Source organism: Dendropsophus ebraccatus, chromosome 3 (assembly GCF_027789765.1).
Source record: "Dendropsophus ebraccatus isolate aDenEbr1 chromosome 3, aDenEbr1.pat, whole genome shotgun sequence".
Taxonomy (NCBI): domain Eukaryota; kingdom Metazoa; phylum Chordata; class Amphibia; order Anura; family Hylidae; genus Dendropsophus; species Dendropsophus ebraccatus.
Genome location: NC_091456.1, coordinates 23,983,985 through 23,999,972, shown reverse-complemented (window position 1 = coordinate 23,999,972; position 15,988 = coordinate 23,983,985). Strand labels below are relative to the sequence as shown.

Sequence of the window (15,988 nt, the reverse complement as noted above, 5' to 3'; positions counted from 1 at the left end):
AAAGGAATCCATTTTTTTTTTAACGTACACAAAAACGTAGTCGACCTCATTTTTTCGTCCGTTAAAAAAACAGATTCGGTTTGATCCGTTTCTTTTTCTAATGGAATTCAATGGAAAACGCACACACATACATCCGTTTTTTGCAAAAAAAAAAACGAATTGCAAAAACGTAGTGTGAACCCAGCTTAACTCAGCCGCTGCTGGACTCTGAGGAAAAGATGATTGTAAGAACTACACGTGGGTGAAGAACCAATTGTCACTTACAGCATAACATACATGAAAGAATGAACGGCTATTAGGCCAAGGACTAGGACTTAGCACAGGAAGGACATGTGTAAATATCTATAGAAGGAAAACATACTTCTCTATTGCTTTCGGTGCATTTTTCTCCTCTCCTTTAGCAAATGGCCCTTCTGTTGCCTCCTTCATAACCGTGAACAACATTTTAGTATCTAGTTCCTGCTTATTTCTTTCCAGCAGCTTCAAGACAGAAGCATGAAGACGGAAATAGACCTATTGGAAACAGGAGGACGGTCTATATAAGTCTATGGAACTGTAACCGTACACAGAATTTTAGCTACAGTTAAAGCAGCTATTGGTTCACCCAGGTTTAAAGGGGTTGTCCAGCAAAAGTATTTTTCTTTCAAATAAACTGATATCAGAAATTTATATAGATTTGTAATTTACTTCTATTTATAAAATTTCAAGTCTTCCCATACTTATTAGCTGCTGTATGTCCTACAGGAAGTGTTGTTTTATTTTCAGACTGACACAGTGCTCTCTGCTGACATCTCTGGCCGAGACAGGAACTGTCCAGAGCAGGAAAGGTTTTCTATGGGGATTCATAGAAAACTGAGACAGAGTTAGAGATGTCAGCAGAGAGCACTGTGTCAGGCTGAAAATAAACCAACATTTCCTGTAGGACATACAGCAGCTAATAATTATGGGAAGACTTGATATTTTTTAATAGAAGTAAATTACAAATCTATATAACTTTCTGATATCAGTTGATTTTAAAGAAAAAGATTTTCGCTGGATAACCGCTTTAACTTTTCATTTCTCAAGTCATCATTTGCTTAACTTTAGACCAAGTAAATATCAGAGCAGAATCCATTACCATCAGATACAGAGCGCAGATCCTTGCAGGGCAGCTACAGATCTCTCCCTTCTAAAATGTGCTGACATTTCTAAATAGTTTTTTTTTTTTTTCTTGTAATTAACTTCATAATAAAATTACTCTTCCACTAAACTGCAATGGTGGCTATCACTCCCTAAGGACCCACTCCATTACTGCAAATAGTTGTGGTAGGAAAAAGTCAAATATGCAGTATACCATCAAAGAAAGGGGATGCAAAGAAAGCTGATTAAGGAGAAAGGCCCTGGTTTATAAAAGTGTGTAAATCACATCTTAAAAAAAAATATATATTTTTTTTCGAATCAACTGGTACTGGAAAGTTTGGCAGATTTGTAAATTACTTGTATTTAAAAAACTCCAATCTTCCAGAACTTATCAGCTGCTGTACGTCCTGCAGGAATTGATGTATTCTTTTCAGTCTGACACAGTGCTTTCTGCTGCCACCTCTTTTCGTGCCAGGAACTGTCCAGAGCAGGAGATGTTTTGTATGGAGATTTTCTACTGCTCTGGACAGTTCCTGACATGGACAGAGGTGGCAGCAGAGAGCACTGTGTCAGATTGGAAAGAATACCCCAGTTCCTGCAGAGCATACAGTAGCTGTCAAGTACTGTTAGACTGGAGATTTTTTAAATTAAAGTAATTTACGAAACTGTATAACGTTCTTGTACCAGCTGATTTGAATTTTTTTTTTACCAGAGTACCCCTTCAAGGTCCCCATACATTTTAGACTTCTGAAGGATGTACCCACCACTCCTGTATGAATGGGGATCTCTTAACAGCCCACTGACAGATGATAACGTTAACCCCTTCTTACCTCTAAAGCCTCCATGGCCAACTCTGGAGGGTTATGATAATGAATCTTCTTAGGATAGCGAGCAGCTTCCTCGTGCAGGTAGTGTGCCGCTTGCTTGTAATGCTGCAGATACAAATATGGATCCACCTTTTGTTTCTCACAGATTTTACCTAACATATAGTGAATTAACCATTCCTCCTCATCACCATCTCCCTCACATTGAGAAGCGGAGGTAAAACATTGCTTCGCCGTCTCAAGCATGCTATTCCGACGCTCTTTTAACTGCAAATGAATCAACAATTATGTTAATATTAATCATTCCCATAATAAAACAAAATATATTTTGTTTGATTTAATTAGAAACATTTTCAAAAATATGGTAGGATAGTATAGCATGTCTCTTGTAACTAGTAAATATAGTGCTAACAAATTCCAACATCATTGACCCACTGTACTATAAAAGTTTATTTCATTCATGACCACCAGTTGGCGACTCCAGATCTAAATATATAACCTAAATTCTGCACAACCTGTCAGCACCTATAACGTTACCTCTAAGGCATGCTAAATCGATAAGCTTTACAACAACTGGTTGTAACTTCAAAGACTGTGGCCATACTAGTGTCTTTTCTTTCCCTTTTCTATCTATTCAACTAATTGCAACAGATCAAATTCTAAATTTCTATACTAAAGGGCCTAGTTATGCTGAAACTGGCTCAGTTGCCCCTCGCAACCAATCAGATTCCACCTTTCATTCCTCACAGACTCTTTGAAAAATGAAAGGTGGAATTTGATTGGTTGCTAGGGGTAACTGAGCCAGTTTCACTTTACACCATGTTTGATAAATCTCCTCCTTGGTCTTGAAAAAGTTGATTGTGCTGATATAGCTCCCAGCTGCACCCAATAGATCTCCTATGCAGCTCCCCTAACATACCAGACAAAGTTTTCTATTCCGGCATACAAAGCCAGAAGGGTGCAACTAGTCATGTGGGCGGAGAACCATCCATGACTAGTCACGGCTCCCTGCTCTGCAGGCATTGACAGGCAGAGAGACCCGTTAGTGGCCTCTCTGCCTGTCAGTCATCCCAGCAGAGGGCCCTGACAGGCTTTACTTTAATATAAAACAACTCACATGTGCTATAGCCTCAGGGGAGAGCTCAGTGGCCCACTGCTTGAGCTGTCGGGAAGCAAATGAATGAAGTGCATAGGACATTGTGCCATATTCAATCCATAAGGACAAGTTTGAGGAGTCAATTTCCAGTGCACGCTTAAAACAGTTCAGTACAGCAGTGGCGTGTTTCCATATGGGGCCATCATTCTTAAGTTCATTGGAGTTCAGTCTGTCCTGTATACGGCTTGCCCTTGCTAGGGCCATGCCAGCCCAAGAATCAAACCTGTACGGTAAAGAACAAGAATGATGAGAAATAAACAGGCACCAGCAATACTATAATATTTAAAGTGTCACTGTCGTGGTTTCTATTTTTTTTATTTTTGCAGAAAATCAATAGTACAGGCGATTTTAAGAAACTTTGTAATTGGGTTTATTAGGCAAATATGCCATTATCTGCATTCGAAAAGACTTTTCCCAGGTCCCCCCCCCTCCTCTCTCTCATTCACTGCTCATTATCAGGAAATCTCAACTCCTTTACATCAGTCGGGCCCCTGTCTGTTCTATGGAGAGGGGAGTCAGGAGGAGGGAGATTAGCCGGCAGCAAAGAACAAAGGATTACACAGAGGGAGCTGCATGAAAGCGGTATTCAGAGGTCAGTGCTGACTTCAGAGGAGATAGCCCGGTGATGTAGCTGTAAATTAACTAATTTAAATTAAATTTAAAATTAAATTAAAAATTAAATTGTTGTCCTGTTTTGGTGCCTCATCTCCCTCCCCTCTCCATAAGAGAACCATGAAGACAGGGGGGAGAGCTTCAAACTGCTTTTTCACGTCAAAAATTCATTTTTCGACTAATAAACCCAATTACAAAGTTTCTTTAAATCGCCTGTACTATTGATTTCTGCAAAAAAAAAAATGTAATCAACAGTGTCACTTTAAACTTTTCCAGATGCATAAAATTATTTTAAGACTAGATAGTTTTGTATCTAATAAGAACCTCAAACACATTAGCTGCAGACCCACCTGTTGGGACAGTTGCAGATATCATGCATGTAGAATTTAATGGCCTTGGACTGTTCCTTGTTTTTAAAATGGTAGTCAGCGAGAAGATAGAATAATTCATTCAGCACCTCGGGGGAGTCTTCTGCTCCTTCTGGGAGTTGTGGCACCTGAAGTGAGAAGTTTATCATGTTAGGTCACTATAAGGCTATGTCCCTGTTTCATGACCCCTTGGTTTGGCAAACACAAAACTAATGACAGGTTCCCCAAATTTGTACCTTGCTGCTTGAGCCTTCTATGTAGGCTGCCACACTGTCCATGCTTAGCTTAGGTTTATCTGAGTGAGGTGTTATGGTAGCCATTTTTTTCAGAAGGTTAGCCAGGTCTGCGGAGACTGTGCTGGTTTTATAGCTGTCAAATTCAGGAAGAGACTTTGGCTTGAAATACTCGAACAAAATGAGGGCATCTTCCCAGAGCAACTCCACCTGCAGAGAGATGATTGTTCTGTATTTATATCAATAGGAATTTAGGACATACCATGTAACATTGTGAGTATTGCCCTGAATGCTAGCCATGCAGATTTACTAGTAACAGACACAGAAATTACCCATGTTATGCATCTGGAATTCTAAAAAGACTCTGGATGTGCATCCGGAACCATCCAGAATTCTGGATGCCCCCATTGGGTTCTATGGGGCATCAACGATGGAATTCCAGACAAATATAAGACATGTCCCTTATTATGCGACACAAAAACCCTTCAGGTAAAATACTGAAGGGTATCTGACCCCAATAGAACCCTATGAGTCCAGAAATTTGCCTGGATTTCCTGGTCTAAGCCTAAACTTTTTGGTTCCAAGCTGATACCAGAGTTTGTTAAATGCTGGCAGTTACCGGTTGTACGGAATGCTCCTCTAGGTAGCGGGCCTTGCTCTTCTTGCTGGGGTAGCCATACAGACAGTAGAAGCACTGTTCTAGCGCAGTCTCTAGCTCTTCCTTAAAGGGATGGTTGTCTTCCTTTGTGGACACTGCCAGTTCCTTTAATAAAACACGTACCTGTGTAGATGTGTGAAAAATAAAGGGTTCAATTATCTTAACTCAAATAAGGACATTGTTACATTGTCCACAAGAATCCTGGGGGTCTGGAAACATAGATTAGAAAATGGTCAAGAAAGAAGAAAGTAGCAGTGCTGTAAAGTGAGCAATGTTTACACCTTTTGTGGTACTTTACTGCAATCCATATTTACAAGCCCATAATAGTGGCTTCTAGTTTGTTGGGGGGATGGGGGCACAGCAAGGCGGGAAGGAGGTGTGACCTCCCCCCATGCCAGGGTTATCCTGATTTACGCTCACTCGCAGGCGTAAATCATGATACAAATGTACACCATCTCCTGAGCAGGTGTAGACTTGTTGTGCCAGGTGCAGAGCCGGAAAAAGGGGCGTGGCTTTATTTAAGACTGGTGCACGAGTACACCAGTGCTAATAAATGTCCCCCATAATGTTGACTGATAAAGACTCAGGGGGAGATTTATGAAACATGGTGTAAAGTGAAACTGGCTCAGTTGCCCCTAGCAACCAATCAGATTCCACCTTTCATTTTCCAAAGAATCTGTGAGGAATGAGAGGTGGAATCTGATTGGTTGCTAGGGGCAACTGAGACAGTTTCACTTTACACCATGTTTGATAAATCTCCAACTCAGTGTGTACAGTGCACTGGTGGTAGTGGTTCTTCATCAATTATGGGTGATGGTGGTATAAAGAAACTCTCCTTCCATGGTGTATGTTCATTACTAACATAGTAGCTGCACAGGTACCTTTATACCTTCTAAATCCCTATAGTGTCATCCTCTACTATATTATTTTATTTTTTGCTTTCTAATATCCTTAAATCAGTATTATCAAAGCATAAAAAATATATGGGGCAAGCAAAGTAGTAACATCTAAATATATTATACTATTAGAGGCAGGATTTCTTTTTTAGCATTTGGCAGAAGATCAAAAATCTTATCACTTGCAGTTGATTTTTTTTTCCAGCCTCTATTTAAACTCAGCTAGCGGTGCAGAACAGCTTGTCTATATCCCTAAGACCAGCCAAGAACTGTATGGGGCGAGTGTGAGTCACGCATGCAAACTCACTTTTTGCAGTTTTCTTTTTTTATTGTATTTCTTCCAATGAGACTGAAGGGCCCACAACACACAAATTACATCCTACTGATGCTCTGGGACAGAAGAAAGGTACGAGCGTTGTTCATTTATAAGTAGGAATGTCAGGTGAGCTGATATATAGGGATGGTTTTTATGGATGCTATCGGTCTATGATATTAGACTAGGAAACAATCATTACAAATCACTCAAAGTACATTGCACCAATTATTGCTATTCATTAATAATTAAGCTATTATAACCTTTAGGAATGAGACGGCGACGGCGGGGCTGCGGGCAGCAGGGAGTTAAAGCACATATTCACAGCGGGATGTTAATCCCGCTGCGAATATGTGCTAGCATAGGGGTGAATTGATACCGGATCCGCAGCGGTTCTCGCTTCGAATCCGCAGAAGTGAGATCCACTGTGGATCCGGTAGGTGTGAAGGCACCCTTAGGTCAAAAAAAGCTTTGGAACCAGTTAGTGTTCTATTATGCATTCCAACATGGGGCCATGCAACAACGCAATAGAGTACCGATCAATAAGATCGGCTCTTGTTTGCTGTGCCTTTACACGGCACAATTAATTCAGAGGCCCGGGCTGCACGAATGATCCTTGTATCGTTCATGCAGCCATGGAAACTGACATCATGGATATGCATATCTGTGCTGTCAGTTTCCAGAATACACATGACATACTTACTTACCTATTTAGCTGCTGTGTGATCCAGCATCCCATTCTCTGGGTCTCCAGTCCTGCTCTCAAGCAGCAGTTGTATCTTTAGGCCACCTTGCCTCATCCAGCTGTCAATCATTCTGGACAGAGAGCGGGATGCCGGATTACACAGCAGCGCAGAAGGTAATAGGACATGTTCTAGTGGGGATTACCGATAGAAGTCTATGAGATCTGTATTTTTTGCGGACGTCACGGATGTCATCATCCGCAATGTCCTTGAAGACACCCCAATCAAATCGAAGAAAACTAGTTACTTTTTTTATCAGTTCAACATTTTTGCAGATACAGCTGTACTAAACCATTTTCCACAGTTTACGGAGTACAAATAGCGGACCTGAAATTTTTTTCCCCAGCTTGTTCTCTTAATCGTAATTGTGGTGTGGTCTGAACACTCGATTAAAAAAAAGTTGATATGTCTCAAGGAAACTTTTTGTTGTTTGTTTTTTTTTTTAACAGTGCAGCATTGCGCGAATCAAGTAATAATGCACATCTGACTTTAAACAAACGGAAAAACTTAAAAACAATTCAAATACAGTAGTAGACAACTAGAGATGCAAAACTCACATAGAATTTGAGGAGGGCTCCGTCTGAGTTGCAGCACCATGACCTCCTGCCCAAGTACTCATGGGCTGTGTTCAGGAGCATGAGAGATGATGGCAGTAGTGGAGTGCTTGAATCCTCTACAATGAGAAAGTACAGCTGAATATTTTCCATGTAGGCAGTCAGCCCTGGAATATTATAGTCTCAGCAAATTGCTTTAGGTTCTAACGTGTTCACAGCCATGACAAAACACTGCATCGCACTATTAAACTCAGAGAAGACAATTTACCATTGCAGTTCAGGAGCAGCTATAAATAGTGTAAAATCCCCATTACTCTACACACTATAATATCAATGAAATTATCCATTCTGAGGTGTATGCAAAAGCTCAACCAGTGGTGAAAATATAGGCAGCAGTATGTGGTCCCTGGTGCCCATAATAATCCACATATGACTGAACCAGTCTTATAAACAGCACTTGAAGTGGAAGTGGTTACAGACGTTGCACTGTGTACAGCCCAGGAGCTTTCAGAGAGTCTGTTGGCAAAGTTTTCATATCAAGCTATGGGCAGTGCCAGATTGCTGCAGGCAAAGCAAGTTTAACACATTGCCTGCTTATGTTTCTGGGCATCAAATCGCTCCAAAAAACTAATTTTATCCAGGCCTGCTAGTGTCCTGGAAAAGTAGCTGAGCCCAACAAGTGCTGCTGGTTTAATAGCCTCCACCACCCCAACCCTTTACACGTTGGCACTCAAGCTATTTTTCAAATTTCTTATATTTAAAAATCTTAAGTCTTAGTACTTATTAGCTGCTGTATGACCTACAGGAAGTGGTGTACTCTTTCCAGTCTGACACAGTACTCTCTGCTGCCACCTCTGTCCATGTCAGGAACAGAGCAGGAGAGTTTTTTTTATGGGGATTTGTTACTGCTCTGGACAGTTCCTGACATGGACAGAGGTGGCAGCAGAGAGCACTGTGTCAGAATGGAAAGAATACACCACCTCCTGCAAGACAAACAGTAGCTGATAAGTTTTGGAAGACAGGAGATTTTTATTAAATAGACCTGTATAATTTTCTGACACGAGTTGATATAAAAACAACCATAATACTCCGGGGTACCCCTATTATAAAACTTACTATTTGAATAGATTCAATGCCCAGAATTATCAGTAGGAGTAGGGCTGGGCGATATTGGCCTAAATCAATATCGCGGTTTATCGCGGTTGTAGCTGCGGTAACGATAATTGAACGATAATTATGACACGCCCCTTTTTTGCAAACCACACCCACTTGCTATGCCAAACGAGCAATATTTTGATTAAAAAAAGTAAAAAAAAATAAAAGTAATGTCGTCATTATTAGGGGGTCTCAGCAGAGACCTGGACGTGTATCTACAGGGGGTTACATAGGGAAAGGGGTGTATGACTGTAAAGGGAGGGGCAGATATGGGGTGTATTACTATACAGGGGGGCTGATAGCAGTGTATGTCTATATGGGGGGCTGATAGTGTATGACTATACAGGGGGCACGGACAGGGGTGTATGATATACAGGGGGGTGGATAGGGGTGTATGACTACAGGGGGGATGATAGCAGTGTATGACTATACAGGGGGGACGGACGGGTGTATTATATACGGGGGGCAGATAGGGGTGTATGTGTATACGGGGGCTGATAGCAGTGTATGGCTATACAGGGGGGACGGATGGGTGTATGACTACAGGGGGGCTGATAGTGTATGACTATACAGGGAGGACAGATAGGGGTGTATGACTATACAGGGAGGACGGATAGGGGTGTATGACTACAGGGGGGCTGATAGTGTATGACTATACAGGGAGGACGGATAGGGGTGTATGACTACAGGGGGGCTGATAGTGTATGACTATACAGGGAGGACGGATAGGGGTGTATGACTATACAGGGAGGACGGATAGGGGTGTATGACTACAGGGGGGCTGATAGTGTATGACTATACAGGGAGGACGGACAGGGGTGTATGACTACAGGGGGGGGATAGGGGTGTATGACTATACAGGGAGGACGGACAGGGGTGTATGACTATACAGGGAGGACGGATAGGGGTGTATGACTATACAGGTAGGACGGATAGGGGTGTATGACTACAGGGGGGCTGATAGTGTATGACTATACAGGGAGGACGGATAGGGGTGTATGACTATACAGGGAGGACGGATAGGGGTGTATGACTATACAGGGAGGACGGATAGGGGTGTATGACTATACAGGGAGGACGGATAGGGGTGTATGACTACAGGGGGGCTGATAGTGTATGACTATACAGGGAGGACGGACAGGGGTGTATGACTATACAGGGAGGACGGATAGGGGTGTATGACTACAGGGGGGGATAGGGGTGTATGACTATACAGGGAGGACGGATAGGGGTGTATGACTACAGGGGGGCTGATAGCAGTGTATGTCTATACGGGGGGCTGATAGCAGTGTAAGTCTATACAGGGGGGGCTGATAGCAGTATATGACTAAACGGGGGCTGATAGGGGTGTATTACTATACGGGGGGCTGATAGGGGTGTATTACTATACGGGGGGCGGATAGGGGTGTATGACTATACGGGGGCTGATAGAGGTGTATGACTATATAGGGGGCACATAGGGGTGGATAGGGGTGTATGACTATATAGGGGGCACATAGGGATAGATGGTGGATAGGGGTGTATGACTATAGGGGGGACGATTAGGGCTTTATTACTATATAAGGGGCACATAGGGATGAAGGTATGGGAAGTACAGTGCTGCAGCTTAGGAGGAATGAATGGGCTGCAGCAGGCAGGATGCCACACACATAACTTATAGGAGACATTGCTGTGTGCTGCAGCCCATTCATTCCTCCTAAGCTGCAGCACTGTACTGTTAATGATGCTGATGGAACTACAGTACGGCAGCCTCCCAAATGCTGCTCCACCATATCCTGCCCGTGTCCTCCCTGCACACACAGGACAACAGGTGCAGCGCTTCCCGGTCATGTGTGTGTGGTGTGAGATCGCTTGTACGGGACAGGACTGATGGGGGGGGGGGGGCGCTCGGACGGGACTGGGGCGGGGGCGTTCGTACGGTACTGATTCGGGAGGGGATACTGGGACGGGTGCAGGCGCATTGGTAACGGGCGGGGGGGGCGCTTGTACGGGCCGGGTGCAGGAGGATGGGGCACTCAGACACTCTCACCACTGCTGCTCCTCCTCCATAACGTGCAGCGCTCACGCCGGGCCGCACGTGTGTGTGTTGGGGGACGCTCTGACAGGGGGAAGGTACTGACAAGCCGGGACTGGAGCGGGGAGGAGGCGCTCCGACAGGTCGGACAGCTCAGACCAGGAGATAAAAATACAAAAATACCGCAGATACCGTCCTGGCCAAGTTGAGGTCGGTTAACCGACGCCAGAGACGGTATCGGTATTTTTGCGGTATACCGCCCAGCCCTAAGTAGGAGTATGTTAAAACTTGGTTTTCCAGAACTAAACCAGCATTGCTTTTAGCTTCACATACAAATATGTCCTGCCAGACTCCTTTTAAAGCTCTTAGGCCACTGCTTAAAGGGGTTTTCTGTGACTTTTCTACTGATGGCCTATGCTACGCTCAGTTTATTACAATATGCTAGTGTCAGTAGGAGCTAACAGTTTGCTGTTAGGACAGTATGGAGATGTGCATTGCTTCTGTGTTCACATTTGACGGTTGGGGGTCTGACAACCAGCACCCCTGACAATCAGCTATTAGGCAGAGCTGCAGCACCTGGATATACATTGTGAGTGAGAATTCCTGGTTTAGTACATTCTGTTGTGTCCATGGCAGGTTACTGCAGCTCCCCCAACCAAAGTCATTTTCCCCCGGGTCGTGACGTCATCATGTAAAGGCCTGGGGCTGAACTGGCTACTCAGCCAATCAGTGACTGGCGGAGCGGCCAGTCCATGAGCCAAGTCATGACGTGGACACCCCCTAGATCCTGGAGCCTGATGGGGGTCCAGAGGCCAGTACTGCCGCTCACCGAGGCCAGGAGGAGACGTAAGTTACTAATTGTGATCATTTTCCGCACTGCCCCTGCAGGATGCCGTTTTTTTTAAAGAAATCAACAGGGGTTGTGATCGCAAGCAGATTTGCAATATACTTTCTTTTTTATTTAATGTCCCTGTCGTTACAATTTCTAAAATCAAAATCAACAGTAGAATGTGATATAAAGCAAGTTTGTAATTTGCATATTTTTTTTTAGTTATTATGGAGAACACGGCACTTCCTGTATTCGGCTCTTTTTTATCAAAGAGTTTCTGGCCAATAAACCTGCTGATATCCCCCCAGCAGCTATTTACCTTATGTTCGCAGTGCCATTATTATTCTTATTTCTCCGTCCTAATGTATTCCGAAGCTTGAGGATAATTGCAGGTATGCTAATTCCTGGCTTAGGAACATTTTAGGCGTCACCCATCTGCCCAGAGCCCTCCCCCATACTCATGTAATGCCGCTAGTAACCGCGGGCCGGGGGGGGGGGGGGTGCTCCAGGCGGATGGGCAACACTGAGAATGCAGATATGCTAATCAAGATTAAGATTATGTGAAGACAGAGAAATAGGAATAACAGCACTGCGATTAGAAGGTAAACAGCTGCTGCTGGATATCAACAAGTTAATTGGCCAGAACCTGCAACTTTAAATCAACGTTTTATATATATATATATATATATATATATATATATATATATATATATATATATATATATATATATACACATACACACACACACACACACACACACACATGTCCACTAGATGTCTCCCTTCTCTACACTTGTGTCCGGCTGCTGTGAGTCCACATTCAGTAGCAGAGAATTCTCGGGATGCTCGCATTGTCTGGTCAGATCTTCTATCACAGCACCAAAATCTCTGCAATCACACAGTGACTTTATACTGACTGAAATGTTACATAACAAAGAGCATTGTCACCTGGTAGGCATGCATGCTTGATAACAAAATTATCAAATGTTAATAATATAATTGCCCCCAGGCCAACAGACAAAACAGACAAAAGATTTCTCATTCATCAGCTGATTGCCGGCCCTTTTACACAAGTCAATTATCGGCAGTGAAGGCTCCTGCCTGCCGTTAATCTCCCAAGTAAAAGGTCCTATTCCACAGGCCGAGCAGGGCCCGATAAACTATGTAAACGAGCGCAGATCTGCTAGATTGGCGCTCGTTAACTGGGCCTATTCCACGACGCCATTAATCGTTAGCAAGGGCTGCAGGGACATTGTTTTCGATGTCCTTGCAGCCCTTGTTTCATACATTACCTGTCCAGGCGCAGGTCTTCTCCTTCTCCCTTTCCCGCGCGGCAGCATCGGCTTCGGAGCGGCCTGTTTGAGCTGACAGAGCGCTCAGCCAATCACTGGCCAGGACCGCCGGGGCCAGTGATTGGCTGAGCGTTCTGTCATTTCAGAACCGGGAGAAGGAGAAGACCTGCGCCAGGACAGGTAAAATATGATTTTTTTTAAATAGTCGGTCGCCCGCCACGCCCACTATTCCACGTAGCGATGCGCAAGTGGCGACCGATGATTTTAGGTTTGAACATAAATGAACGATCAGCCGATGACACGATCATCGGCTGATCGTTCTCTCTATTCCACGGAGCGATAATCGGCCGAATCGGGCCGATTCGGCCGATTATCGCTCCGTGGAATAGGCCCCTAAGCCATGACCATCTGGCAACACCTTACCATGCCTTTTTTCCTGCTGGACCAATAGTGCCCCTCCAGGAACTCTACCCCCTTCTGTGATCAGTACACATACACATATGCAGTGCACTGATTGGCTGATACCCAATAATGGAATGGGACCAAGAAGCAACTTTCCCTTCATTCTTTTCAATGTTATTTAATCTAAAGTAAGACAATTGTTTGTAGCTATTAAGAATTACCTTCCTTAAAATCTGTGTTTTGGCACATGGAGTGTAAGACCTCTTCTTCATGTTTGATAATTCGATGCAAAATTATCCATGGCAGTACAGAGGGCAATGCAGGCTCCTTAGTCTCTTCCTGCACTGACATGCTGAAGTCTATCAGCTGAAAAAAAAAAGGCGAAAAAATTGTAATTTCGTGTTTGTCAAGAAAAACAAACAAATGTTTTTGCATCTTTGTTTTAGATGGACAAAATACCTTTTTACTAAATTTAATTTACTAGAGAGCAGTTCCTTGCTCAGGACCCTCTTTATTAAAGTGGTTGTGCGGCCGAGACCTCTTTTTTGGCAATGCCTGGTGAGGGAGTGGGTGAAAACAAATATATCCACTTACCTCCCTGCTGCAATGCATTCCACTGCTCCAGTTCCCAGTGTCTGTCTAATTCCAGGGTTGTGAGGCATGACGTGGCAGACGCGCTAAGCCAGTTAAAGTCAGGACACCATTGCAGCTGCTTACTGGTTGAGAAGGCCTGCCACGTCATGTCCCAGAACACTGGAGTAGCAGAATGCGTGAGGTAGGTAAGATGGGAGGTAGGTGGATGTAATTGTTTAACCCACCCCCTCCATGGGCATTGCCAAAAAAGGGATCCCAGACAACCACTTTATGGCAGAGGTGAGAGCTGCTACAGTAGGAGTTGCAACAAGGATGACCCACTCATCTTTCCAGCCAGCTGATCATGGGAATTACAAGTACAGACAATAAGGACAATAGTGACTATACTATACTATACAACAGGTCAGAGTATGGTTAGACTACAAGAGCAGGACATGTTGGTACACGGTAAATGTTATGGGTAAGGCTGGATTTTATGTATTAATGTGCACAGGCACTCACTGGTTTTCTTAGCTGTAGGTTACCTGTATGAGGTTACTGCACAGACGCACGAGTCGTGGTGTTACTGTGGTCTCCTGCGATATACAGCTGTCAGATGAGAGAGAAAGGTCTATCCCTGTAAGTAGCTGTGTTGCTGTGGAAACCCATTCCTCCTTGGATGCGCCAGACGCTGGGTTCATCATTTGCTGGATTGCTTCATTCAGAGCCACCTCGGAACACTGAAAGCACTGTTTAAAATCTGATAGCTTCAACAGGGAATCCTGTGCATGAACAACATGGGACAAAAAGATTCATTTTTCCAGTGGGGGAGTCAGAAAGCTAAGAGAGACGTCAGCAAAATTTAGATTTACTTAGATCTAGCCACTATCACATCTTAAAGTGATATTGTCACCCCCCTTTCCATATCAGGAGTTCTCAGCACCATTCTTAAGCTAATATTTAGGACATTTAATATCTACCTGTATAATGGATTTCTGGTCAAAAATGCATGTTATCCTCGGTGGACAGTGCAATTTGGGCAGAGCTTCATGGCCGCCGTGCCCCATTTTCCCGTCTACATCGGAGCTGTAGTCCCCACCCCCTACGTGACGTCTTTAGGAAGGGATGATCAGAAGGTCTGGACCCCCCCTCCAATGATGTCACAAAGGGGGGGGGGGCACTATGCCTCCAGATCAAGCCATTCCGATGGCATCAAGGAGGGGGGCAGCAAAAAGGCCTCCAGATCGGCCCATTCCAATGACATCACGGAGGTTGCGGGGACTAGGGCACCGATGTAAGCGGACAGACTGGGCACGGCAGTCGTGAAGCCCCACCAATATGGGGTTGTCCACTAATTGTTATATATAACATAATATAACAATATAACATATTTCATTGTTATATGTGCAGAATATTAACTATTATTACTATAGTGTGATAATGTGAATTGTAGAAATACTAATTCATAGCATATGCATCCCTGTGTCCTGGTGTTCCTCACCTGCATCAGAAGAAGCTGTGCTGGTCTCTCAGGAGGAGAAGTCATCAAGTCAAGGTGCTTATTTCTGTTGTATCCACTCATACACAATGTAGGGCACACAAGACGAACCACAGATGAGTAATCCCCCATGTCATGCAATCTCTGTATCTCCTCTAGTGACTGGCATCTCTCCAGGGATTTAAGCCTGTTTTCAATCTAGAAAAGAATCAAGCCAGCATGTTATTGTAACCCATTCAAAATATTAACCTCTATGAGGGGCATCAAGACATACTCATGGTCCTAAATCAGGCCCTGCCCCATTCACCCCGCTAAGAGTCACATGCCTTAGTTAACCCAGCAGGGCCTACGCTAGTAAATTCCTGCCATGGTTTACACCTTTTTGCAGGTGTAAACCAGGATAAATCAGGCACAGAAGGTCAAACTTTTTTTTTTTTTTTTGCAGTTTTCATGCCTTATTCTATATCATAAGTCATTATGCTTGTTCCAGTAAAAAGTGATCTTTTATCATCTGCGGATTGTGCTACCTGGGCGGGGCTTCACGGACGCAGCATCACTTAGCCCCGCCCACATCGCCACCGTAGGCCCCATCCCTGTGATGTCATCGGCGCATAGGCCCACCCCCTGACAGCCATTGCTATGGGCCAACCTAGGTTTGGGGCCTAGACCTTTAGACCAGCCTGTTCCAATGGCCATTGAGGGGGCAGAGACAAGACTGCTATGACGTCTTTGAGGGGCAGAGTCTTTGT

General features: G+C 44.0%; 1 protein-coding gene across 9 annotated transcripts in view; it reads right to left on the bottom strand.

The window, feature by feature from the left end:
• CABIN1 (calcineurin binding protein 1) overlaps positions 1-15,988 on the bottom strand; it is a 116,515-nt gene that overhangs the window by 78,911 nt on the left and 21,616 nt on the right. For all 9 annotated transcript variants that reach the window (XM_069961145.1, XM_069961147.1, XM_069961149.1 and 6 more), the window contains exons 16-25: positions 15,243-15,437; positions 14,287-14,523; positions 13,390-13,534; positions 7,480-7,595; positions 4,932-5,093; positions 4,316-4,522; positions 4,062-4,207; positions 3,061-3,322; positions 1,950-2,210; positions 362-513 (exon numbers count right to left, since the gene is read on the bottom strand). In XM_069961145.1, coding sequence (XP_069817246.1) covers positions 362-513; positions 1,950-2,210; positions 3,061-3,322; positions 4,062-4,207; positions 4,316-4,522; positions 4,932-5,093; positions 7,480-7,595; positions 13,390-13,534; positions 14,287-14,523; positions 15,243-15,437 — 1,883 coding nt within the window. The remainder of the gene's footprint in view (positions 1-361; positions 514-1,949; positions 2,211-3,060; positions 3,323-4,061; positions 4,208-4,315; positions 4,523-4,931; positions 5,094-7,479; positions 7,596-13,389; positions 13,535-14,286; positions 14,524-15,242; positions 15,438-15,988) is intronic.